General features: G+C 39.9%; 3 protein-coding genes across 7 annotated transcripts; 1 reads left to right on the forward strand and 2 right to left on the reverse strand.

The window, feature by feature from the left end:
- Window positions 1-782: 782 nt before the first annotated feature.
- slc35a3b (solute carrier family 35 member A3b) lies at window positions 783-16,787 on the reverse strand. Of its 5 annotated transcripts, none has more exons than XM_040022212.1 (8): window positions 16,583-16,787; window positions 11,648-11,859; window positions 11,309-11,463; window positions 9,664-9,786; window positions 9,343-9,517; window positions 5,060-5,178; window positions 4,818-4,951; window positions 783-2,899 (listed from the first exon to the last, which is right to left on the reverse strand). In XM_040022212.1, exons 2-8 carry the CDS (start codon window positions 11,838-11,840, stop codon window positions 2,806-2,808), a joined length of 993 nt encoding a protein of 330 aa, XP_039878146.1. In that variant the 5' UTR covers window positions 11,841-11,859; window positions 16,583-16,787; the 3' UTR covers window positions 783-2,805. The 5 variants fall into 5 exon arrangements, with proteins under 5 accessions (XP_039878146.1, XP_039878147.1, XP_039878144.1 ...); XM_040022213.1 differs by having other exon boundaries at window positions 11,648-11,882; XM_040022210.1 differs by lacking the exon at window positions 16,583-16,787 and adding an exon at window positions 12,580-12,858.
- A 670-nt stretch (window positions 16,788-17,457) lies between these two features.
- imp3 (IMP U3 small nucleolar ribonucleoprotein 3) lies at window positions 17,458-20,302 on the forward strand. The gene is made up of 7 exons (XM_040022220.1): window positions 17,458-17,674; window positions 17,825-17,932; window positions 18,128-18,202; window positions 19,081-19,160; window positions 19,267-19,318; window positions 19,447-19,519; window positions 19,651-20,302. The coding sequence occupies exons 1-7, from the start codon at window positions 17,538-17,540 to the stop codon at window positions 19,675-19,677; spliced, it is 552 nt and encodes a 183-aa protein (XP_039878154.1). The 5' UTR covers window positions 17,458-17,537; the 3' UTR covers window positions 19,678-20,302.
- Window positions 20,303-21,993: 1,691 nt separating this feature from the next.
- Window positions 21,994-26,475, reverse strand: LOC120727749 (vesicle-trafficking protein SEC22b-like). The gene is made up of 5 exons (XM_040022218.1): window positions 25,630-26,475; window positions 23,379-23,488; window positions 23,138-23,298; window positions 22,892-23,035; window positions 21,994-22,730 (listed from the first exon to the last, which is right to left on the reverse strand). Exons 1-5 carry the CDS (start codon window positions 25,702-25,704, stop codon window positions 22,579-22,581), a joined length of 642 nt encoding a protein of 213 aa, XP_039878152.1. The 5' UTR covers window positions 25,705-26,475; the 3' UTR covers window positions 21,994-22,578.
- Between the last annotated feature and the right edge of the window lie 190 nt (window positions 26,476-26,665).

Here is a 26,665-nt window from a genome sequence, read left to right on the forward strand (position 1 = left end):
CTCATCTTCCATCTGTGCTTCTCTCCAGGTTCACGCCTCACCTTCCCATATGCCCACTCTCTTTTCTCCCCTGGCTGCACACCTCATACACGCATGCTAGGGCCATACCGAAGTCACAAATCCTTTCTGAGATCCACAACTATGCAAACATTGTCTGTGTCTGGAGTAAAACTGCTGGAAACACTGCAAAATTAACAGGAAAATAGGCTAAATGAGTTCTCCCACCAACGCCCTGCCATCTTATTTTATGCTGCTTTTATCTGCTGGGATCAATGTTGAATAAAAATGATTGTTGCTACCAATTAAAAAGTACACAGAGGTTAAAATAGGTCATATTAATTCAGTGTATCTTCATTGGTCACAGCACCTCGGCTCATTCAGCCATCTGTTGCTATAGAGACCGGTTTGGTTTTCCTGAGTGCACTGCAACTGGAACTGAAAAAAAAGAAAAAGAAAGAAAACGAAAAGAACTGTTCAAAATATTCATGGGTGTGCCGACATCTGTGTGCGAGGATTAGAGAGAGTGTATGTGTGGGGGCGCTCACACACACACACACAGACGCAGGTAGACTTTGATGTAAGATGAGATCAAGGCAGCGCTGGTTGTTTCAGCATAAAAAAAGAGTTTAATTTATTCATTTGTTGTTACATAAAGAGCTTTTCTTTTTGTTTTTCTGAATTTAAATAACCCTAAAACAAGCGCTTTTGATATACATGTTCAGACTGTGAGTAGCAAGGTCAAAGCAGTCGTTTCAGTTTTATGTGAAATTTCATCTCTTATGTTTTTTTAAAAAAAGGGAAAAAAGGACATTCAGCATCTTTGGACAGAGGTAACCCCTCCTCTTTGCAGCACGTTTACTCCTCCTTCCACCACTAGATGGAAGTGCTGTCAAGGATTCGCCTCCCGTTTGCTTTGTAAATGAATACACAGTATTTCTTATCGCAGTTCTTTCGTTCCCAAACAATGTTTTTATTATTACTTAGAAAACCTCCCACTAATGTCAAAGAAAGAAAACACACAAACAAAAACCACACAAGCTCCTCGTACTGATAATACAAACAGCTCTTTTGCCCTTTCAGAAAAAATGTTCAAGTATAGGAAATAAAAATGATTTTGCCCCTTCAAAACAAACTGAACACCACATGGACGGCAAGAACTGGTTATTTAAACAGACTAAATGACAGACTTATAGAAAGTTTACGAAAGGTCCCAAAGTGCCCAAATGTTTTTTCTTTGTGATTTACAATATATGCTTTGGTTTGTTTGTTTGTTTCTGAACGAAGACGTTATCTGTCTTATCCAGCATGTAACATCTGGTTTATGACTGAGGTTCTTTATTGTTTGCCATATCTATGTTGTTCTGTATGAAACAAAAAAAAACAACAAAAAAAGATGAAGTCAGTCTGACCGCTTCGCAACATGTTTTAATTTTTCTACGTGTTTGGCAGTGTCTGGAATATGTTAAATGTAACCCATCTTAAGCGTACACTCAGCGGCAGCTTCATTAGGTACACCTGTCAGACTGCTCATTGGATATCTACGATCATCCAATCACATCGCAGCAACTCTGCACATTAGGACATGTAGACATATTCAGGATGAGATGCTGAAAACTGAGTGTGAGAATGTGGAAGAACAGTGATTTCATTGACTTTGCACAGGCTGGTCTGAGTAATTCAGAAACTGCTGGTCTATTTTTACACACAACTATCTCTACAGTTCATAAAGAATGATCCAAACAGGTAAGAAAACTGTGCACAGTAGTGAAAATGCCTTGTTGAGTTCAGAGGAGAATGATCAGACTGCTTTGAAATGACAGGAAGACAACAGCGACTCGAATAAACACTTGTTACAGTCAAGGTAGGGAGAAGAGCATCTCTGAATGCATAACACATCGACCTGCTGTCAGCTAAGAAACTGGGGTTACAGTTAATACATGATAGTTTTAGAGGTATTTTCCTGGCACGCTTTAAGCAGAACACAAGCCCTTGTATGTATGACAGCCCTGAGTATTGTTGCTAAACCTGTCTATCCCTTTACGACCCATCTTCTGATGCTTCCAACAGGATAATCGACCCTATCATGAAGCGCAAATCATGTCAAACTGTTTGTTTGAACATGAGAGCTCGCTGTACTCAAACAGCCTCCAGTAGAGCACCTTTGCAATGTGGTGGAGGATCCAGACAGATTATAAAAATCTGATACGACGCGCTCCTTTGTTATTATTATTTTAGCACGTGCTTGTGGGGATCTAGTAAGTGCAATATGCTGTTGTGCTTTTTCAAAACTTCTCTGCTGATATCTAAAGAAACACTTTCCATTTGCCCCCGCGACCCTGAAAAGGATAAGCGGAAGTGAATGGATGGCTGGACTTTCCATTTGCACTAAAATTATGTGCCACTTCTTCAAAAGACGTGATCATTTTAAAATTACAATTCTTTAGCAACCCAAAGCTTAAATGTAGCATCTGTACCTCCTGAGGTGGAAGGTCACAGTTCTAATACTGACACACGTGAACTAGTTTCACATTAGTTTGCCAGCAAGGATAAGGTTTGCTTATCATGTCCTCCTGTTCGCCTTACGCCATTTGCTTTTCTGTGCTGTTAAGTTTACCTGACATGCTCAAAACAATAGCTATACACATGAGTCACTGCTAACATCCATTTTGCACTTTTTCAGAGAAGGCCCACTTCCAAAAGACTGTATTTACCAGTAACTTGTCTTTACTTTTTCTGTAATGAAATTGTTCATGTGGCAAATTCCTGGTCACAGTTCGTAGAGCCACAATTCACGCAAGTCTCTGATTACACTTTGTTGGTGCTGCTGCTGGCAGGTTTCTGCTCATAGCCGTAAAGAAATGTGGCAGCAATAACCAGCACTGCACCTAGAAAAAATACGCTGAGAGACACAGAGAAAAAGAAAATGCATTAAGTTGGGAGCACAACACGTGAGGCCACTTGTGTGTATGACAGTTATCACTGTTACTATTACTAGTTCTGTGTGGAGCTTTGCCAAGATTTTGAATACAGTGCCTTTCAAAAACATTGCTGCTGATTAGAAGATAGCGAAACAGTGGTTGCCCTCTTCAGGATTTCTTTCTTGTTATGTTATGACGTGACTTAATTCTGATTTTCCACATTGTTTTTGGAAAGCTGACATGTTCAGTACATTCATCACACGCAGGCCTGATTAATGCCAGACCAGCTGAATTGAGAAATCCCTTAAACAGAAGCTGGATGGTGAAGTGAAGTAGGCTAAAAGATCTCAAAAAGTCATCTATTAGTCTGGAAAGGGGTTACAAAGCCATTTCTAAGGCTTTAGAACTTCAGTGAACCACGGTGAGAGTCATTATCCACAAATGCAGAAAACTTACAACAGTGGTGAATCTTCTCAGCAGCAGCTATCCTACCAAAATTACTCCAAGATGATCAACGGTCAGAAGACCATCTAAAGCAGAGGTAAACAACTCCAGGCCTCAAGTGCTGGTGTCCTGCAGGTTTTAATGATTAGTTTAGTACCAGGCCTCTGGAGAACTTCAAGACATGTTGAGGGGGTAATTTAGCCATTTATATCAGCTGTGTTGGATCAAGAACACATCTAAAACGTGCAGGACACCGACACTTGAGGCCCGGAGTAGCCTACCCTGGTCTAAAGAACTGCAGGCCTAACTTGTCTGACTCAAAGTCACTCCACAAGTGAACAACATAAAAGAGACTGTGCAAAAATAGCATCAGTGTGAGAGTCTAAGGCAAGAACCAGTGCTGACCAAAAGAACACAAAGACTCATCTCACATTTACCAAAAATATCTTGATGACTCCCAAGACTTTTTAGAAAATATTCTCTGACGAGACGAAAGGTGAACTTCTTGGAAGCCTTCATTCCTGTTACATGCATCTCCTAAAATAATTTCATACCAGCAGTCAAACATTGTGGTGGTGATGTTCGGGGGCTGTTTTTCTGCTTCAGGAATTGGACAACTTGCTGTACTTGATGGAACCATGAATTCTGCTCTGTACCATAAAATCCTGAAGAAGAATCTCCGGCAATGAGTTTATGCCCTGAAGCTCAAGGTTTCTCAGCTTATGTGGCATCACCATGTCTTGCAGTCCTTGCAGATTGCTTCTGCCGAAGGCGGCACAACCACTTATTACATTTTAATAACTAACCCAGTTATTTACTTGGCTTATCTTTTCTAATTCTAAAATTCATTTGATGATCTGAAACATCTAAATTTAACAAATATGCAAAAAACTACAAAATCAGGAAGATGTCAAAAACTTTTCACTGCACAGTTTAACATGTTTGGAAGCAAAGACTTGCTGATTAGTATTAAAATAAGGCAGATTTTTATTAGTTAAAACCAAAAACGCTAAACTGGAGTTTGTGATGGAAGAACTATTTTTTAATCAACACAAAACCTGATGAAAATCCACAAATGTGAAGGTGGTCAGCGCAGTCAGGTGACTGTTAAAAGACATCTGGATTCTGTTTTAACTGGTTTCCTGATAATCAGTGTCAGTTGCTGACACACAGGTAGGTCCAAAAGTTTTTGGATAATGATAGTTTTTAATAGCACGCCTCGTTACACCACCACAGTGGATTTTAAATCATGATTGTTTTCTGTAAAATAGACTGTGGTGGAGGCAAAAGGCAAAATTACAAACAAAGTTTCTTTGTCAGAAACTTAAGGACCTAAATGTATTTCAGCCTGTAGTAAAGCTGCTAGATCTAAAAAAAAGAATATCATGTTTTCCACTGATAAAGTGTTAGCAAATTAATATTTTTTTTATTGTGCATAAGCGCGCTTGTGTTTACCTTGTGGGATTAAAGTCCTTCAACAGGAAATACGAAATGAGTGTAGACACCATGATTGATAGAGAGGTGGCAAATCCTTTGAGGATGTTGTCAGCATATTTAATGACTACAGCCACGATCAGCCCGCCGAGAGCCTGAAGACATGCAAACAACACAAAGGCAGACATGAACAACTCCACAAAGACTGCCATAAAACTCATGGAAGTCAAATGATGTACTGTAGTGAAACACGATGGCGCAACCTGTAAGACGACAACTATGCAGGTAATAGTGTTGTATCCCTGGAAAATCCCCTCCTGCTTCACGCTTTCGCCATCATACACCACCATGCCTGTCAAGCCAAACACAAAGCTGAACAAACCTGAAAGAGACAAGAGAAAGTGATAAAGATCAGGTCCTTGCTGGGACAAGTAAGACAAAGGTGGTGTTTTAACTAAGGAAGCACAACAATATATACATATATATATATATATATATATATATATATATATATATATATATATATATATATATATTAGGGGTGCAACGATACTCGTATCGATATTGAACTGTTCGATACAGTGCTTTCGGTTCGGTACGCATATGTATCGAACAATACAAAATTTGTAATTTATTTTATCAACTTTCCTTCTGACGATGCTGTCTGTGTTGAGCGCTCAGTGAATCTGCGTTCGACTACTCCGCCTAGGCTGCACTGTCGAGTGCAGATCCACTGAGCGTTCAACACAGACAGCATTGTCAGAAGGAAGAGCGCAGGGCAAGCTAGCCAGACAGAAGTTAAGCTCTCCTTGCAACATGGCAAATTGAACCTCCCCCACCCTCATTCAGATCTGGCGTTTGGAATTATTTTGGTTTTCATGTGACGTATGACCCTGAAGGTAAGCGCGTCATGGACTAAAGTAAAACAGTATGTTGGATGTGCCACGCAATGCTCAATTACATGGGTGGGAACTAGTGTGTTAGCGCAGTTAGCTCGTTAACGTGTTGGCAACCGCACAGCAACAACAACAACACACAGGGCGCCCTCTGACCCCGGAAGGACACACCGTCGCAGCGAGAGGGCGTCATCCGTCACTATGGCAACATAAACAAAACATAACTGTACAAACAGAACCCCGAACAGCCCTGACCCGCTACATAGCCCCCACCTAAGGGGTCAGTCGTCCCCGACGACCCCATTACCCCACACAAAGTCCTGCAAATGTCCAGGTGCCTTCTTTTGGCGCACCGGCCGGTCACGACTGGCGGGGGAAAAGTCACTCGGGTCAGAACATGGGGTGCCACCATCATCCCACTTCTGACACCAATGTGGCGAGCTCAGACAAGGAGGAGACGGAGGTGTCGTTTGGTCTTGCTTCCCGTGAGCTAGCCAGGGAGCACAGCCGTTTATTGACATCTGCAGAAGAACACTGCCGCTAGCTAACTGCTCAGCGCAGCAACCGCACAGCAACAACAACAACAACACACAGGGCGCCCTATGACCCCGGAAGGACACACCGTCGCAGCGAGAGGGCGTCACCCGTCACTATGGCAACATAAACAAAACATAACTGTACAAACGGAACCCCGAACAGCCCTGACCCGCTACAATATGCTGCTGAGAATATAGCCCAGAAGAAGCGTATAGTATTGCTTTTATTTTGGAAAGAGCCATTTCTCTGTAATAAACTCTCTTTTCCAAAGATGAGTGATTCCTCAATCAGATACAGGGCTCGCAAAATCGCTAGCCCGACGTCCTGGGGCTAGCGATTTTTCCAGTCGGGCTACCAAAATCTATCTCTGCCCTGCCCATTGGGCTATTGTAGGAAGGAAAAATATATGTCAATGCTTTTGCATTCTTTCGGAAATGTAGCTGGGTAATTATGTCATTGGCATCGATGAGCCACTGTCAATATGTGACATATTGAAATCGCGTTTGAATTTGCGCTTGTTTTTTGCTTTCACTTTGCAATCGTGCAAACTGTGTGTAGAGAGCGACAGTACTGATTGGTGAGCGATGATAATTTGCGCACCAATTCCTCTGACATCGTCTTATCAATCGTTAGCTTACTATGCAAACATGACAAGTGAAATCTCCTGCAGCAAGCTTAAACATATGAGAGGTTGATCGCGCAGAGAATCACTGAGCTTATGTGAGTGTGTGTAAAAGCAGCAGGATATATATTTTAGTTCTGCTGAGCCAAATAAGACAGGTCAGGGTGAAGAAGTGACAGCCAAAGAAAAGCTTACCACAAAACGGAAAAGTTATGACAAATCAGACTATAAGGTAAAAAGAAAGTGCAGCTTTATGGTTTCATGGACAAAAGAATTTCTGTGGCTGCAATATGAGGAGCTATATAACCGGGGCTGCACATAAGTGGTCCGCAGGTGCGCATTCGCTGTCAAAATAAAAAAACAAACGCGCACAAGATATGAAGTTGCAACGCGTGTTTGCGTACATAAGATTTTCTGGAGGAGGACAGACATTTGTTTAGAACTCTTAAAGATGTCGAAGAAGCTCCTTTAAGCAATTACTTTGGTGTTCCTCCACCTCCAAACAAATGTCAGAAGGAGTCCGAACCACAAAAGAAGCGCGTATTCTCGGAAAAGTGGTTGCAGGAGGTGAGCTGGCTTCAAACAAATGATGAACGCACAGAGATGTGGTGCGGAATGTGCCGTGAAAATCCCACTCTAGCGGACAAAAACAGTGCTTTTTATATGGACGCAAACGCGCGTTGCAACTTCTTATCTGGTGCGCGTCTTTTATTTTGACAGCGAATGCGCACATTCGGACCACTTATGTGCACCCGTGTAAATAACATAATGTTCTGCCGGGTGTGTTGTTGGTTTTCTCTCGATTTCTGAGTCGACAAGCGCCTTTGTTACTGGGACCAGTCATTTTAAGAAAGGCCCCCATTAGAACCCATGAGAAATGCAAGAAATGCATTATTGCTCAGTCTGCAATATCTTTCCCAGAACAAACACCAATTGCAAATAACATACTAAAAATAAACCTGAAAAATCTGTTTAGAACAGCGTACTATGTTGCAAAGAGTGAACTACCACTGGCACAATTTAGCAGTCTTTGCAAACTTCAAAAAGCAAATGGCCTAGATCTTGGTTCCACTTGTCTCTTACCCGTGACTTCAGCGGAAATTTCAAATTCAGGATCTGACACAGACTGATTCATGTCCTACACAGTTCTTACAAGTTCATAGAACTTTCTGTTCAATTAGAACCAAGTATTTGAGTTGATGATTGTAATTTTTATACAATGTTGTAATTTGTTTGTCAACAATTTTTTGATTAATGTTTTGTTTCCTTTACAATATTATACTTTAATGTATAATATTGTAAAGGAAACAAAACAGGAAACAAAACATAAATCAAAAAATTGCTCTCTTTTTTATTCGGGCTACTTAAATTTATTTTGGGCTACCAAAAACTGAAGAGTCCCTGCCCGAAGGGCTACCAGGGATTTTGAAATTTTGAGAGCCCTGAGATATATTTATTTTTTTAATTACTTTTGTTTCAGCAACATTAAATTTAAAAACTGTACTTTTGAGTTAAAATATATATTTATAATTTTAATAAATGACAAATTAAAAAGGCATGAACATTTTTTTTGTATCGAAAAAATATCGAACCGTGACACCAAAGTATCGAACCGAACCGTGAATTTTGTGTATCGTTGCACCCCTAATATATATATATATATATATATATATATATATATATATATATATATATATATATATATATATATATATATAGATAGATAGATAGATAGATATATACCTTTGTACAAGCACAACAAAGGTTAGCGCAGTGTTTAAACATGACCCAGTTATTTAGACTTATTGTTAGCGCTGAACATGTCCTTCTGTTAGCACATTAACTTACAAATGGAGCCTGAGGCTTGTAAACGAAATGCTGTCCGAACTCTGCAGAAACCCCTGGTATAAAATGAGATTTTCCCTGACTGAATGTCAACAGTTAAGTGATGTTAAATTAGATACAGAGAAGTCTTGCATGTTGCACCATTTTTCATGCATACAGCTCTTATTTAATTTTGCACTGAATTTCTTATAATAGTCTCTCTTTAGTTTTACTTAGAGTCATGTTATTATTGGATACATTGTAGTCATTAAGCCGACCATGAACTCCTCTACATACCACAGTATTCTAGAGTCAAATGCAACCCCATCTGTCTGACAGCTAAATGATCCCTAGCGCAGCAGCGAATCTACAGCAGAACAGCTGAAAAATAAAAGAAGTCCAGACCTCAACCTGCCTGAAGTGCTGCGGGAGCTGTGCACAAATGACTGTCTGCAAACCTCACTGTAAGACAGAGTAAAAGTAACTCTACAACAATGTGAGAGACTGAAAGTCGTTTTAAAAACAAGTGCTACAAGTTCTTGCAAGCTGCTAAATCATGCGGTGTACTTTCACAGGAACTGCATAACTTTCTGAGAAAACGTTTGTTTGTAAGGAACCATACATTCCTCGCTCAGCCTGTCATATAAATGGAGGTATACCCACTCACCCAGCTGTATATTACGAAGCCACAGACCCTGGCTTGTCTCTTTGAGGATCTTCTCAAAGTAAACTCCAGCAAAACCACTGGACACACAGGCCATCAGCACAGCGATCAGGCCCACAAACTGGGAGCTTGCAGACATTACATTCTGTTCAGAGTCACCCAGAGACTCGACGGGCAACTGTGAAGGTTGAAACACTGATGAGCGCGTGCAAAGGCATAGGCTTTTATCAAAACACATGAATACACTGAGACTCCAAAAAAAAAACATTAGAAAGGTAGAAATGAAACATTAGTAATAATTGTGGTGACGGCGAGCGCTGTTACCTGCACCAGAGTGACCCCGGCCATGAGGAAGAGCAGGGAGAGCCACTGGTAGCTGCCTAACTTTTTCCCGAGCATGGAGACAGAGAACAAAGCTGTGGTGAGGATCTTCAACTGGTACGTGACCTGTTAGACACAAAAACACAAGTGATGCTTTAAGTAAATGATGGATTACTCCCATCCTCACTACAGCACATATAAATTGATATAACGCTTGTTATATCTGAGCCACAGGCTGGCCTGGCTACAGTCTGAGTTACAGTAGAGTTGATCAGTGTTGATTAAGTTGCTACCTATGCTCCTTCTTTTTCTTAAATAACATCCTGTTGCTTTCGATTTCTTCTCTGCCATATTTATTTTTCTTGTTATTTACACTCTTACTTTTTCATTTTGACTGTGTCCACAATTATATTTCATGCTACAGTCATATTTTCCTATCTTTTATTGTGCTCTTCAAAGCATATCGCATTTTTCAGAGTGTTACAAACACAAACTTTATTTATTTATTATTTAACACACAATAATGGGTAGTATAGAAATGCCACAGTTACAGAAAATGCATTCATATCCAGAAATCTTCTTTCCAGCTACTTCTCGTTCTTTTGGAAGATCTACTGTATTCTAATTCTTCATCTGTACTTTGATGCCTTTCATTCAGCAGCCCACTGTGCAGGGGTCAGGACAGATCTGTTTAAAAATGGAAGAGACACGCCATTTCTAAGAATCCTCTCTATGATAGATAAGAGGACATGTGTTTGCACTCCGGAAATAAACATTGAACTTGTTGTGCATCATTCCTATTGGGACAGCTTCATTTGCAAGGTTTTTGTCACTGAGTTGCTGTTAAAAGGATGATCTGAAATGTTCCCAAGTGCCTCTTATTCACTTTCTTCTTCAGGTTTTTTAGCGCTCAAGGACAAATGGGTAGTATTATTAATTGGGTAATAATAGTCTCACAATTCTACTTAAAAATGTTAATGCGTTATTCATTTATGTAAAGAACTGCGTATATGCGAAAAAGGACAGAAACTGGAACTGGATGTCATGAACGTATAAATCTTGGTGTTCATTTGAAAATGGTTACTTTGTGACAAAGAAGAAAAGCGAACATGGCCTTTTTACCAGCTAGTCGTCTGTATTTTTTTAAAATTATTTTTTTAATTAATTTTCCAAGTTCACAAAACAGCTTCAGTCAGTTTGAATTGTTTTCCAAAGTATGTTTTTTTGGTTTATTGTTTTTTAGATCACTAGAGAGTTTGTTCACATCCAATTATAAATGTTATTTATAAAAAATATCATTTTAGAAATGAGGGATGTGAAGCTTTAATTTAAACAAACATATTTTATATGTTTTATGATTTTTTTCCAGTGTTCCAAAACTCAATAACTAGCATTTTCCTCTTTAATATTTACAGAATATAGCAGAGGGTATAGCTTTAGTACCACTTAAATTAATCAAACAAGCCTTATGAGATGAGAACAGATGACATCTGTGGGATAGATTTATGTAAATATTTACCAGGATATCCACTGTACATTGTGAATGCAGAAATGTACTCAATACAAACCAGCCATGTGAAACCATAAAGAAACCACGCACACAAACTCAGTGAGCTTGAACAAGCACATTCATTCATTTGTATGTAACCTGATAGGTGGCTGCGTCCAGGTTGGACAGGGCAACATAGAGCAGATTGTTCTGCAGAGTGTAGATCCCTGCAGGAACGGCCAGCTTCACGAGCTCCACGGGCTTGTTCAGAATCTCCTTGTTCAGCAGCTCGTACATTGCCGTCAAGCTAAAATCTAAGAGAAACAGAGAGAGCGCTGTCAGTAATTTAGAAAACGAGTACTACAAGTTCGTGCTGTTAAAGGTGGTTCTGCAGCCTGCTAAATCATGTGGGGTACTTTTCAACCTATGAAGTTTATTAACTAGACTGGGGATTTTCTACCCAAGTAGGATCCAAAACTGATTTTCCTCCTTACTCACTGTTCTCACTGAAGATGAGGAGAGTGCACATAAAAATCTTGAGCACTTCAGCTGACACTACGGCAGAGGAGGCGAGGTAGCGAGGACCGTTCTCCTTCAGGGTACGGGAGTAGCGCATGGTGAGAACCAGCAGGGTGGTTTGCAGCACCAGAACCCCCAGAGACACGTATTTTAGCCTGGAGGAAAGCGCCATTGTGGAGGAATGTTCGACTCTGCAGAGAGACAGTGAAGGAGCCTTTTAGGGTGGACAGGAAGAAAATGAAAAAAAGAAGAGTGAACTGAAAGGTTCATTCAGCTTGTTCACACAAACATAAGGACTCACAGAGAGCGTCCTGACACGCTGAGCAAGGCTGCTGCAGTGTCCTTGAGCTAGAAATTGACTTCTGCCTCGAACACTTAAGAAGTTGCAGAAATGCACGAGACAACAGTGGAAGAGACTGAGGATTAACAGGCTGTGACTGGTCCTTCACAGACACAGTCTAACAATAAAAAGTAATGGGGAACATGTCGGAAACAGCTGTCACCTTTCCTTTGTCTTGTTATTGGAAATCTGTCCTCCAGCAAGACAAGTGCAGATTTAGTGCAGGAGAGGAACGTGTCGGTCAACCACTGCTGAAACTGTTAAGCGACCAGCTGGAAAACCATAGCCTCCATCTACCCTGGCTAATGACATAGCTGTGCACTACTTATCCACACTCGCACCAGAATTCTAATAACATTCGATGGCAGCTGTCACAGGTGTCATTTATAAAAAAATACAAATCATTTCTCGTCTAAACTTGTCAGAGGTTTGTGGCTTAAAGATGAAAAAGCACAGCAAATTGTAAAGTCCTAAAATTTAAATGAATAATTTAAAATTAGGAAGGATTTTATACATGAGTGAATTATACAAGTGTGAACCTTTAGCTGACAGTGATGAGACAATTACTAACCCGTCTCCTGACTCTGGCATCTGGGGCGTCTGAAGAGAAGCAGTCCTCATTCTTTGATCTTTTATTTCCAAATTGAGGCATCGTCCACTTGCCTTCATCACAAGACTCACAGAGTCAGCTCACCTTCAAGTAGTGGGAGGAACTGAGGGATCGTGTTCATTTTCTCACAAGGTGAAAGTGTGGGATTGGCTCAGGTGGACTGTTTGCACAGCACGATTATTAGTTAATCCCTGTTAACAGCGAGGTCTCCACTGTCTTCAGACAATTACGCACACCGAATCTGACTCACACACAGTTTGCAGTTCCTTCTTGTTCTTACTGATTCATGACATCATCTCAAACAAACGGACCTCGAGCAAAAGTAATGTCAGAGCAAACTTGTGACTCTGTTATGCTGTGAAGCATTTATATGTGCTGTATTTGAACAGGGATTTAGTTTGAAAATTCTATTTAGTTTTTTCAAAAAGGGATGTACAACTAGCCAAGATGAACGCTTTGAAGTGGTGGCAGAGAAGGAGGTGCTATGTTTTCAGCACAGTGACCTCTTTATGTAGGAGCTCTGCTTAGCAGAGGGGCACGGCTGCACAGTCCCTCTCTGTTTCTGTGTGTGTCAGTGTGTGCGTGAGTGCCCTCCTTACAGCCTGCAGTGTCTACACCCAACACACTCTGCCAACTCTCTCCAAGTATATTTCAAACTTTTTTTTTTAGGTAGTGTCATCTGTGTTCTTGCTTATTCACGTCCATCCATCCATTTTCTTAAGTGATGGTCCTCTTCACACTCCCGATGACATCTATGGCCACTTTAGAATCACTAGTAAAGCTAACATGCATGTCGTCAGAGTGTGGGAGGAAGTACCTGGAGAGAACCCACCCAGACATGGGAGAGTGTGCAAACTCTACACAAAAGAGCACCAGCTAGCTGGTGCATTCAAACCCAGGACCATGTTGCTGTGCAGTGACGATGCTAACCACTGCAGCCCGAATATTACAGATGTAAATATGCTCACGCTTAACCTACATATGAATGAAGAGAAAATGGACAGTATACAGTATGTGATCGTGTCACGTTCAAATTAGTAACATCAGTAGTATTACAACCTTAAAAATGTCTCACTGTTACTGCTCAAGGTTTAAAAGATGTAAAGAAAGGTTATATTTCTATATGCAAACCAATTTAAAGGCAAACTTTTACCTAGATAAAGAAAACTATTCTCCACTAAGTCATATTAATTTTAATTCGAATACTTGAATGACTTAGACAAAACTATAATGTAATTACCATGAACAGTTCACCTTTCCGGCATTTTGCTACGTGCAAATAATATTGATCTGCTGGCTGGTGGTGCAGTGGTTAGCGCTGTCGCCTCACAGCAGCAGGAAGGTTCTGGTTGTGAAACAGCTGGTTGGCTCAAGCCTCTTTGAATTAAATTTGCATGTTTTCTAGGTGCTTCATGAATATCAGCTTAAATTGTTACCTGTCTCTCTGCGCTACCCCTGCGATGGATCTGGACCATGTTTATCTTTGTAACGTTGTATCTACATCTCATATGGAGGGCAATAAATACATGAATACAAATACATAAGGAATGATAAAGAATTGGAGACTGAGGCAAAGAGTGACTCAGACCCTACCAACCTTCAGACGTCACTTTTATTCTGACCAATACTACACACCTGTAAATCTTTCTGATTGCATTTTGCTTTGCAGTTTGGAGGAGTTGGAAATTCTGCCCACAGACATACTTACAGTACTGTGCAAAATTCTCGAGTCACACTTAATTTTTTGTGTTTTATATAGAAAATGGGAACTAGGGCCAACTATTTATTGAAAGATGCAAACTGAACATACAGCATATAAGGCAAAAAGAGAGCTTGTACACTTCTAACTAGCTTTACTCCCAACAGAGCCTTACAGTGTCTTCAGACCTTCTCCTCCTTGATGATCATTTAAACCAAATATTTAAATGTTACTGATGAGGCTTCAGTGAACAGTAGGATCAGCTGAAGGGCCAGATGCATCTTGCAGGTCCTGTTTGAGGTCTTTGCTGGATTTTCCTATTTCTTAAGGACATGAATCTCAGATACTGATGATTTTGATCGCCTCACATTTTTCTAAGAACACACTGTACACGATGTTGAGATATCCCATGTTTTCAGCTTATAGTTCTTTGGGAATCACCTTATTGGTACAACAATATTATTTTATTTCTGTCAAACTCTGCTATTTGTGGTGTTTTTCACTGATTCAATTAAAAATGTTGACTTTTCTTAAAAGGGGATGCCTAAAGATACAATTTAAAGTTGGTTCTTTTCTACGTTATCTGTTTTGTGTAGATACAACACTGGTTCATCCTTAAACTTAGGTGCCTCTTTATGCTTGAATCATTCATAGGTCAGTGTAAAGTGACTTAACAAACCAATTTCTCTGAAAATAAAAAGATGGGTGTTGAAAGACCTTAGAAAGCCTGGAGGTCTGCTGTTCAAGGCCCCTTTAAAAGTTAGAATAAACTCTGCAAATATATAGAAAAAATTTATAGAAATGGGCAGTGACTCAAGACTTTTGTACAGTACTGTAAACACATGCCAGATTACCCGTGACTCATGATACCCTGGTGACAGCTACTGTAACAGGAAGTACACCCGGAGGTTTTAAGCACTTTAGCACACATACAGATTGTGAAAAGACCAGCATTGCTATCACAGCTGGTAAATATACAGTAGATGAGACTATTTAGAAATACAAATTCATTAATGAAACACATTTCCTACAGTAAAAAAATTGATATTTAAAGTTATCTGCAACAGAATAATGAGACATCAACATTAATTTGTCACAGACTTATCAACAACCCACGCAGATTCACACTAGAGAACAGGACATCTTTTGCCAGCTCCTTGAAATGAGTTTATGAACAGCTCTTCTCTGCCATAGAGAGCATCTCATTGAGTATCACTGAGTATCACGCTGTCACTCAACAGTCAGGTTCAGCTCAGCATTGAGATCAAGTTACAAACTGAGCTGTTTACACTTTTTAACTTTTTCAAGACACATTATCAGTTTAAGACGTGCGTGCGCTTTTTCGTTTGGGGGCGAATATCTCAAACGCACAGTTCTGGATGCGAATGATCTATGCGTCTGCTTGCCTGTCTGAGTGCTGATTGGTTGATGAGTGGGCCGGAAAGGAGCGACAGCGGAGTTCACCGGGAATGGGAGAAGCAAGAATCATAAAAAATAAAGCACAGACGGTGAACACTTTTAATTCCTTTCAGCACTCGCTCCCACATCAGGGACTGACGGGCGGACCGACAACAGCACCAGGAAGAGTGATCCACAAACCGGTTATTCCGCGTATTTGATTCTGAAGCTGATAGACAACAAACGCTCTCCGCTCACGGGAAATCCGAAACTGCCAACGCACTACTCCCGCTCAAGCACATAAACCCGGACTCAAAGGGACAGTGTTTGGAGACGTTGTGCCACATTTGGGGCCTTTTAGATTTTCAGAGAATTCACTACAACAGGACAGGGTAGCACAGCACTGGCAGAACTTCCAAGTCAGTGTGAAGAAATGAAGTCTAAAGTGGAGCTTTGCTCTGCTGATATCTTGAGAAAAGGAGTAATATTACACATAGTGACGTGGAGCAGAGCTGACCTTCATCACCAGAAAACTTTGACGTATTTGTTTGGCGGTAGTTAAGCTGAGCAAACATCACACTCGTAAGGATGCGGACCTGTTGAAGGGCAAACCCACATGTGAAGGGAAGGTGTGAAAGTTAGACTGAGTGAATGCCCCGTTGTTTAATTAAAGACGTATGTGCTGGTTATGGTTCCCCCAAATGTTGCTGATAGTGAAACACGGTGTCTCTGAAGGCATCTTCACAGATTTAAAAAGGAAGCAGAAGGTGTTCACTGTTAAAGTTAGCCTCAAAAGATGTCTCCGCAGACAATCGGATGTTTAACAGGCTTTTTTAAACAGCAAATTCTTATCTCGGTGAAACTTACCTGTGGGTCTGGAGCTCAGCTTAAGGTGTAGATGACAGGATGTGGGCGCCCGCACTCTTGATGGTCCTGTCCTCGCTTTTCTCTTTACTAAAGATTGACTCTCATGGCGCTAAACTAACAGTCAGCATAGCTGTCTCAGCTGTAATTTAAGGCACGCTTTTGATTTTTACGCATATAGCAGACGCGGTGCCTCCTCCTCTGGAGGCTACACTCAATGAATGAACCCACGTGTAGCTGAGGAGGACTCAGTTTAGAAGTTTGGTGACACCTGCCGAAATTTGACAAAGTAAACAAGAATACACCGAGGGGGGAACAGTTTCACACCAAAGGCCCCTCTTTTGTCCTCAACATATGTAATAGATTTTTTAAATATACATAATAAAATGTAATAAATACCCCTAACAAAGGCTAATCACTAAAACGGTATTCACATGCACAGCTTTACACCATATTTCGCTGGAATAGTTATTTAAAGCACTTCAAGTCCCCCTCTGATTCAAGAGCTATCTGCTGACATTTACTGGGCTGCAAAAAAAAAAAAAAAAAATTCAGATATTATCAGTAATTTAAAAATTCATACATCGAAGGAACTTGCTTTAAAACAGATTTGCTACATAAGTACATTTATTCTTTAATTACTGTTATTTCTATAAATGGTAAATAAATGGTAAATGGTCTGTATTTATATATAACTCTAATAATAACAACCTACAGTGACTTTACAATCACATTTGATATTTGTGAGTAAGCAAACGATTACATTAGTATTAAAAAATTATTATTTTAAAAAACCACGAGGTTTCTGTTACAATAAAACACGGTAGCACAGATGATAACTGAGGTTGCGGGGTGGGGGCGCTGTTGCGGGCCACCACCTTCAGTTCTCGATGACGAAGAAGAAAAATAACAGCACGTGCTTCCTGTTTCTCCAGAGGTGGCGTGAAACGCTGTGAAAATGGTTCGTAAATTAAAGTATCACGAACAGAAGTTGTTGAAGAAGGTCGACTTCATCAACTGGGAGGTGGACAACAACCTGCACGAGGTCAAGGTGTTGCGGAAGTATCACATCGAGAAAAGGGAGGACTACACCAAGTGAGTCTGTGGCTGCTAGCTAGCTTTTAGCATCGGTTATTTACACTGTATAAACACTTTTTTTTTTTTATTTTTTTTTTTTAACCATATTTCAGCTGATATTTACAAATCACACAGACACTATAACATTTTTTTCCTCCTGTGCCTCAGGTACAACAAGCTCAGTCGGAATGTCAGAGACCTGGCCAGAAAAATCAGAGACCTGGATGAGAAAGATGGCTTCAGAGCACAGAGCACACATCGATTACTGGAAAAACTGTAAGGTTTTGGATATTACACAGTTATTTAATATGGATAAAATCCTCTTAATGTTAATTCAAGCTGACATCTTTTAACTCTGCGCTTGTTTCCTGTTTGGTTTTGAGCAGATTTGATTTTGATTGCTGTGTTGTTTATTGTTTTCTAAACCTTTGTTGATATTACACAGAGAATCTTTTTCTTCCTTCACCTCAGATACAGCATTGGTCTCATCCCCACCAGACAGAATTTGTCCCTCACAGAGAAAGTCACAGCTTCTTCATTCTGCAGGTACATTTATGTTTTTATCTTCAACTCATAAAGTGTACTGTACTGTGGAAAAGTCTGGAGGTGCTCCTCATTTTTTTTTATATTTTGCTTCTGAGGCGCCAGAATTTCATGTAATTTTGAAAGTGGTCTTGTGCAAAGTTCTACAGGCTTTCTGAAAGTTCCTTATTGGAGATTGGCTGCTTTTTCACTCATTCTTAGTCCAGTGCTTGTGCCTGATCATTGTTTGTTTTGCTAAGCGACTTAAAACTGACTTATGAACTGTTCAAGCATAAAGGCTCTTTTGTCACTCCTGGATTTGAGGCTACATTTCAGCCAGTGGTGTTGGGGATCTTGTCAAATTTCATTTAATTATGAACACAGAAAACTACCATCAGATTTTGATCCACCATGCAGTACCACTTGGAAAACAGGTGATTGGCAATGGCTTCATTTGTCAGTCAAGGCTTCTATCCATACCTGGATGGAAGAACACACTATGCAACAGTATCAGTCGTTGATTGGCCTCCCCAGAGTCTGGATCTCGGTGTGTGATCATCTTGATAGAGAACAGAACAAACGTCAGCGAACATCCAAGGAAGAGCTTTGAATGTTCTTCCAGAAGCAAAGAGAAATATTCCTGAACACAAAGAAATGACAAGCAAGCTATGTTGAAGCATGAAGGTGGTCAAATTTTGAGTTTCAAGTTTGTTAGAATTGTACAGACTGTTTATTATATACTGTATTTCAATGCACGTTTGGACATGTTTCATTAAATCTCTGCATGTATTTCTCATCTTCCTAGCAAAATATAAAGAAATGAGAGGTGGCTTGAGGCTTTTATACAGTGCTGTGTATAAATGCAAGCCTCTATGTATACTTTGTCTGTGTGATTCCTGCAGGAGGCGGCTGCCCAGCATCATGTTGAATCTTCGTATGGCTCAGAACCTGAAGACGGCAATTACTTTCATCGAACAAGGGCGTATCCTTGACTGCTGTGTTACTGTAAATTGTTATGCTTAACACTTCAGATTTGTCTTCATTCAAGTATTAAAACAGATTCAGTGTTGTCCTTGACTCAGTCACAGATGTGCGTGTTGGCCCGGATATTGTTACAGACCCAGCGTTTCTAGTCACAAGGTTGGTCTCCGGGTATTTAGTCTTCTCACAATATCTTTACCAACACAGAGGGCCTTTGACACAGATGCTTCACTATACTGCACATGTGAAAGTGCTGACACTATTACTGTAACTTTTTTAAATGTAAGAAATATGGAAGATTTCGTCACGTGGGTGGACTCCTCGAAGATCAAGCAGCACGTGATGAATTACAATGAAGAGGTGAGTGATTTGTCAGAGTTTGTATGTACATATTTCAGTTACGAATGATTATCTGTTACTTAAATCGACAGTTTTCAGGACTGAATCCTAATTCTGATGCCTTGAAGCTCATCACTGTGTTTCTTTTGCAGCGGGACGACTTTGATATGATGGCATAAATCTGTTCTCCCAAAGTCATTCATCACACTGAGCGATGGAAAGAAGATCTCTGCTTTTTTTTACTTTGCTGAGGAAAAACTACAGTGTGGGTTCCTTTTATTATGGAAACTGGGGAAAAAGTGAAAAGTGCTCCTGCGTCCCCAGAACCCAGGACTTACTCGAGCAGTCCGGAGAACAAAGAGGAATTTTACTGTTGTCACACTTTGACAGAAGCTCTTGTATTTGAACGGCAGCTGTAAAATGTGTGTCAGTGAGTGTCCAAGTATAACTGATTGTAAAAGTTGAGGTGAGTCTGTATTGTTGTCACTAAAGCTGCAGAAACGCCACTACCACAAGATTTTGTAAACTTTTTTTAAAAAGATGGGCATACCCTAAACCTACATTTATTCTAATGACCAGCAGGGGGCGACTTCGGTGTTTGCCAGTTTTATAGAAGTTTATAGGAAAATGCCTCTTAGCGCCCTCTTTTTGTAACCTCAATAAATGATTCCCTGATGCGTTCATGGACTCAATCACCAGTTCTCAGCCTTAGTTAATACAGCGTGTTTATTTTGTAAGTCATGGTCCTTGTTGGTGTCCAACATCCCTCAGTTTTATTGTGTGAAGGGCAAATGGCAATGGCGAGAAAAGCGTAGCTCAAATTTTAAAAAATAAAAAAGCTTTTCGAACTAGCAGATCATGTCACAGTGGCTACACCCATCTTATATATACAGTACAAATCTTTATTAATACAGCAGTAAACCTTTGTCGTCTTTGTTCATTTGGGGATCATAAAGAGCAGCTTAGCCTCTCTGGTCTGACTCGCTTTTTTGTTTTTCTTATTTGTTCTGTGTTTGTGTAAACACGAGCTCCTTGGTTTGTCTATACAGGGATTAACAAATTTATTAGACCCTTTGTACTAAAACAAATTACAAATATTTTAGAAATTTGACAAAAACCTTTTTAGTACGACAAACAAAACATTTTTATTTATTTGGCAAATGCACTCAAACATTCAAAACAGAATTTTTTGTTCAGGAATGCAAGTAATTAACTGTAATTTGACATCTTTATCACAAAATAAAGTGCTCGTCTATTTTTTCTGATTTTTATTTGTAAAATTGAACTGGAAAATGTGTTTAGTTATATTTATGCACTTATGCATACTGGTGGATAAAAAGTTACAACAAACATATCAAAGATGATTTTGGGAATCACCAGTACTCTTCCTGATATCCTGTGGGGGGTTTCGTATCAAACAAATGTAAATATCAGACAAAGATAACACAAGTAAGCACAAAGGGCAGTTCCTAAATGTTTAGTGTGAAGTGGAAAAAAATCCAAACCTACATGGCCCTGTGTGAAAAGTGATTGCCCCCTAAACCTAATAACTGGTTGGCTCAGCCATAGAAGCAACAACTGCAATGAGTCTTTCACGTCGCTGTGGGGGAATTTTGGCCCACTTATCCTTGCAGAATTGTTTTAATTCAGACACACTGGAGGGTTTTCCACTCATGACCTTCAAATCGGATTCGGGTCAGGACTCTGACTGGGCCACTCCAAAGTCTTCATTTTGTTTTTCTTAAGTCATTCAGAGGCGGACTTACTGGTGTATTTTGGATCATTGTCCTCTTGTAGAACCCAAGTGTGCTTCAGCTTGAGGTCACGAACACATGGTTGGATATATTTCTTCAGGATGTTTTGGTAGACAGAAGTCATGGTTCCATTTATCACAGCAAGTCTTCCAGTCCTGAGGCAGCTACTACTACTGCCATATTTTAAATGTTGGCATGATGCTTCTTTTCGTTTGGTTTCCTGTTCTTGGTTTTCGTCTTGCAACTGTGCCATGGATGCCATTTTTGCTCAGTCTCTTTCTTATGCTTGAGTTATGAACTCAGACAAGTGAGGCCTGCAGTTCTTTGGATGTCGTTCTGTCTCTTGTGGTCTTTTGTAATCTCTTGTATGAGTTGTCGCTGTGCTCTTAGGGTAATCCCCCCACCTTCATTTAGAAACTGCATGTTGTGTTTGCTTGTGTTATCTTTGTCTAACACTTAAATTTGCTTGACGATCTGAAACATTTCAGTATGACAAGCATACAAAAAAGAAAACCAGGAATGGGATAAAAGACTTTTTCACACCACTGTATAAACAGTGTGTAAAATAAGTGTTGAACATGTCGCCAATTTTCTAAGTAAATACATTTCTAAAGGTGCTACTGACATGAAATTCCCACCATATGTCAGTAAAAACCTGTCCAATCCACACAAGTAAGAACATCAAATCACAGGTGGTCATAAATTATGTGTAGTAATGGGAAATTATAGAGGGGGAAAAGCGTTGTACATACTGAAAATAATTGAATGCTTTGTGCAAAAGCCTTCGTTGGTGATTACAGCTTCAAGATGCTTCCTGTGTGGGGAAACTGTGAACAACACATGGTGAGAATTTCATAGCAATAGATCCGCTAGAAATATATTTACTTAGAAAATTAGTGAGGTGTTCAATACTTATTTTACTCACTGTGTGTATATAGAAAGGGCCTGCATCCTTCATGATGTTCACATAAACTGTCATATATAAAACTCAAACAGATTGATTTCTTGGTAAATATTCAACATTTTTAATAACGCTTTCTCACACTTGTTTAAACTTTAATTACAAACATCACAGTTTTAAGACTCTAACATCTGGACATGCTTACATGGACTCTCCATCAGTGCTGAAACGCTGACAGAAGCTCCACCAACCTGTTTATGAGGGAAAGCCAATGTTAAGCAAGTTGGCTAAAAAGGAAACTATTCTGTAACTTTATATGTTTATCACTGGTCCGGCTCACTTCACATCAAAGTGGGCTGTATATGGCACACAATGTATAATTAGTTTAGGTGCCGGTCGAGGAGAAGTCCTTGTCCCAGCGTCTATCAGAGCCACCAGAAACGCATGTAGATGATGAGTGTGATGAACACAGCCACAGCTACAGCCTTAGCATAGCCGGGGGAGGTGTTGACATCTTTGGCATTGCTGCGGCAACTTTTTGAAAAGCTGCTCAGGTTGCTGACTTTTTTGGCAATATCTGAGGGGATAAAATCGAAACATTGGGATGAACTGAACATCTCTGACTACGTGTACATTGTAATTTGTAAATTGGAATAACAACAAATTGTCTACATAATTCTGAATAGAATCAGCACCTCCCATTTGATGGGATGTGTTACCAACGCCTGCTACACTTACCACAGAGAGGGTCTCTCTGCATGACTTCATCAATATTTGCCGCCATTATTTTCTGAATATCATCCAGCTCTTTTTTAGTACTTGCCAAGGTCTTCCGGAGTTTGATCGACACAGATGGCTTATTCACTTTTTGGATATATGTGTCTGGAACAAGATGTAAGATGCTATAAAAATGTTCATTTTATTTGTTTACAGGGATTAGCGCCATGTCTCTGTGTGATAAAAGATGTTGGACTTCAGTCTTACCAAACTCTATGAAAGAGTAGGGCCTGGATACTGTGGGTACTTTTTTTCCATACTGGACATAAAACTCTTTGCTGAGGTCTTCGAGGTATTCAAAAGCCATCGTTTTGGGAAAAGAAGCCTCGCAGAGGATAATGTAACACACACCCTGGGATATTAAAAAACTGAAACGAGGCCTAACCATTAGTTATATTTGACTCAGGTTAAACCTCACCAAAATTATCAACAAAATGTGTGATCTTACTGAAAGTTCTTGTCCCCGGTATCAAGGGTACAACATTCTGGACTCTGAGCGTCCAGTTTACGGCACAGCTGCTTGACCTGGCTCTGGTACAGCAGGAGGTCCCTTTCTGACTGACAAAGACAGATAAAAACAGACTTGAGCTCATTCTTATCTCACTTAAAGTTAAAATGATTAGTCATTTATGCATTCATCACCAAGTACCCACACAGTGTAAACAGTATAAAATTCAAGAAGCAATGCCTACAAACTCAGAAACTTTATTAGATACACCTTGCTAGTACCATGTTGGATCCTTTTACCTTTCAAACTGTTTTAATTCGTTATGGTGCAACGTCAAAAGGTGCCGGAAACTGTCCTCAGAGATTTTGGTCCAAGTTGACATGACAGCAACTCAGTTGGTTGCTCAACCATTATGTGACTCTTCTGTTGCATCACATCCCAAAGCTGCTCTATTGGATTAATATCTGATGTCATGTTCAAGAAACCAGTTTGATATGAAATGAGCTGGGGGACATGGTGTGTTATCCTGCTGGAAGCAGCCATCAGTAAATGTGCCAATAAAAGGGTGGATGCAGTTAGCAACAATGCTCAGGTGGTGTTTAAACGAATCAGAATCAGAATCAATCCAGCTTTATTTGTCACAAGCCCTGCAGTGAAAATGGGACACCCCCCCCCCCGACCTTACACACATAACACAGACATCACATGGGGTTACAAGTTGGAGATCGGTAGCGTTACAGAAAAGAACACTGAAATGTACACAACAACGGGAGGGTACAAGAGGAAAAAAAGAGACCTCCACTCACGCTGTGCTTCCATGGTAGGACAGCACGAGAACAGGAAACAAAAAACTCTTCTGCACAAAAAAAAGCACATGAATGGCCACAGCACAACATTATGAAATATATGACAAGCCACAGGGTTGGGTAGGGGATAGGCGATGCTCAGCTGTGCCAATATTCTCAACATTACACCACCACCAGTAGAATAAACCACTGACACGAAGCAGGATAGATCTATGCCTGCATGTTTTTTATGCTAAATTCTGAGCCTACCATCTGAATGTTGCTGCAGAAACAAAGATTTATGAGACCAGACAACATTTTTCATCTTCTGTTGCATGACTTTGGGAAAGTTTTGTGCAAATTGTAGCCTCAGTTTCCTGTTCTTAGCTGGCAGAAGCAGCATCCAATGCAGTCTTCTGCTCCTGTAGCCTGTCTGCTTCAAGATATGATGTTTTGTGCATTCAGAGATGCTTTATTTCATACTATGAATTTGAAAAACTGTCATTTGAGTTTCTGTCGCCTTCCCTGTCAGCTTGAGCCAGTCTGATCATTATACTGCTCACTGGCTATTTTCTCTTTCTCTGGTCATTCTTTATAATCCTCTCCCGTGTGGGGAAATCCCAACAAATAATCAGTTCCTACAATATTCAGAGCAGCCTGTCTGACAACAACAATCATTCAACATTCAAAGTCCCTTAAATCACCTTCCTTCCTCATTCTGATGCTCGGTTGTCATCTTAACCATGTCTAAATGCATAGAGTGCATTGAGTTGCTGTCATGTGTTTGGGTGATTAGATATTTACATTAATGAGCAGTTGAACACATGTACATAATACACTATCTGATGAGAGCATGTATAAATTATTCTCATCAGAGAGTCGTTCACACGTGGAACCTGCAAAATGTCTCTGTGTGGAGGAAAACTGAGATACATTTCTTTTTCGTGCTTTTCCTTTTAAAGCTTTTTGTGTGAAATTACAAAATATTTACAAAAATATTTGCTCTCATTCACTGGAAAATCACAGTCTGGTAGTCTCTCTATCTGGATTATTTGCATAATTAAACCTGATAATGGGGTACGTTATAAAGAGGTAACGGTGTGATCTGAACCAGCCTTGTTAATAATGCATCTGATTATTTATTGTAATAAAATGATCCCCACAATTACAGGCAGAGGTAGACTCTTAAGTTTTGCATCATGTTATTAGCACATATTCCATCACATTAGTACTTTTGCAGGATTTTCTGGGACCAGAAAATCTTATATTCAGCTCAACTTTCAGTCGCTTCTTGTTTGTAAAACATCTTACACCTAGTGCTGCTCAATAAATTACAACTTGAGCTGAAGCTGCAATAAACTCATGGATCTTCCCCTAGAGCACCAAGTGTAAGAAACAAATCCTTTTCTAAGAGGAGTTTGGTGTGCAGGCATCTTCATACTGGGGTCCTCAGCCTTCATTCATACCTGTTCATCCTCCTGTACAGACGCAGCGAGCGGAAGTCCGTCTGCCACACGAGTGATCATTGTCAGCAAAATCATGGTGTTTTAAGTTGAGGATCTGCCGTCAGCTAGGGGAGTTTATTATCCATCCGGGAGAGCGTATTGACTGTCCGATGGCAATCGAGGGATGGCTCGTCTGCCTGCAGTGAGCTCTGCTGTCAGTCAGAGGCAGTGTGCAAAGTATGTGATACAACCGGTTTATCACCTGTACCGATGGTGGTCCATCAGCCAGCAGCGGAGAAGAGAAAAAAGTTACACTGTGCACCAGTTATTATTGTTAGTTTTAATTGTTTAAATTCTATCTATCTACAGTTTCCTCACATTTCTTAAGAACACACAGTGCACCATGCTGAGACCAAGTTTCTAACTAATTGCTCTTTAGGAATCACCTTGTTGGTGCAAAAATACTATTTTATGTTTGTCAGTCTTGACAATCTTTGATATTTTTCACTGATTCATTTATTCATTATATTTTTTGCAACTGGAAGCTGTAACAAAGTGCCTAAAGATATAATTTAAAGTTGGTTCCTTGGAAGCAAAATAAATACAAATGAGGAATGTCTCGAGAGTTTTGCACAGTACTGTAAACACATACCAAAGTACTCATAACTAATGACATCCTGCTACTGCAACAGGAAGTATATCAGGAAGTTTTAAGTACTTTGGCACACATACAGACTCAGAAGGTGAAAGACCAACGTTGCTATCACAGCAGGTAAATAAACAGTAGATGAGACTATTTATAAATTCAAATGAATTAATGAAGCATATTAATCAAAAACATTTTCTGCAATAAAAAGAGGATATTTAAACGTCTCTACAACCGATTAACGAGGCCTTAATATTATGTTGGCACAAACTTACAACTTAGTCTAATTAAAGAACAGGAAACCAGAGGGTGATGCCACAGTGGCTGGCTGTATATCTTTTATATACAGTTTAAAAATGAACAGAGTCTTTGTTGTCTTTCTTCATTTACAGTCAGAGCTCAGTGATTTTC

Source organism: Simochromis diagramma, unplaced genomic scaffold (assembly GCF_900408965.1).
Source record: "Simochromis diagramma unplaced genomic scaffold, fSimDia1.1 OVJJ01000205.1, whole genome shotgun sequence".
NCBI classification, from domain to species: domain Eukaryota; kingdom Metazoa; phylum Chordata; class Actinopteri; order Cichliformes; family Cichlidae; genus Simochromis; species Simochromis diagramma.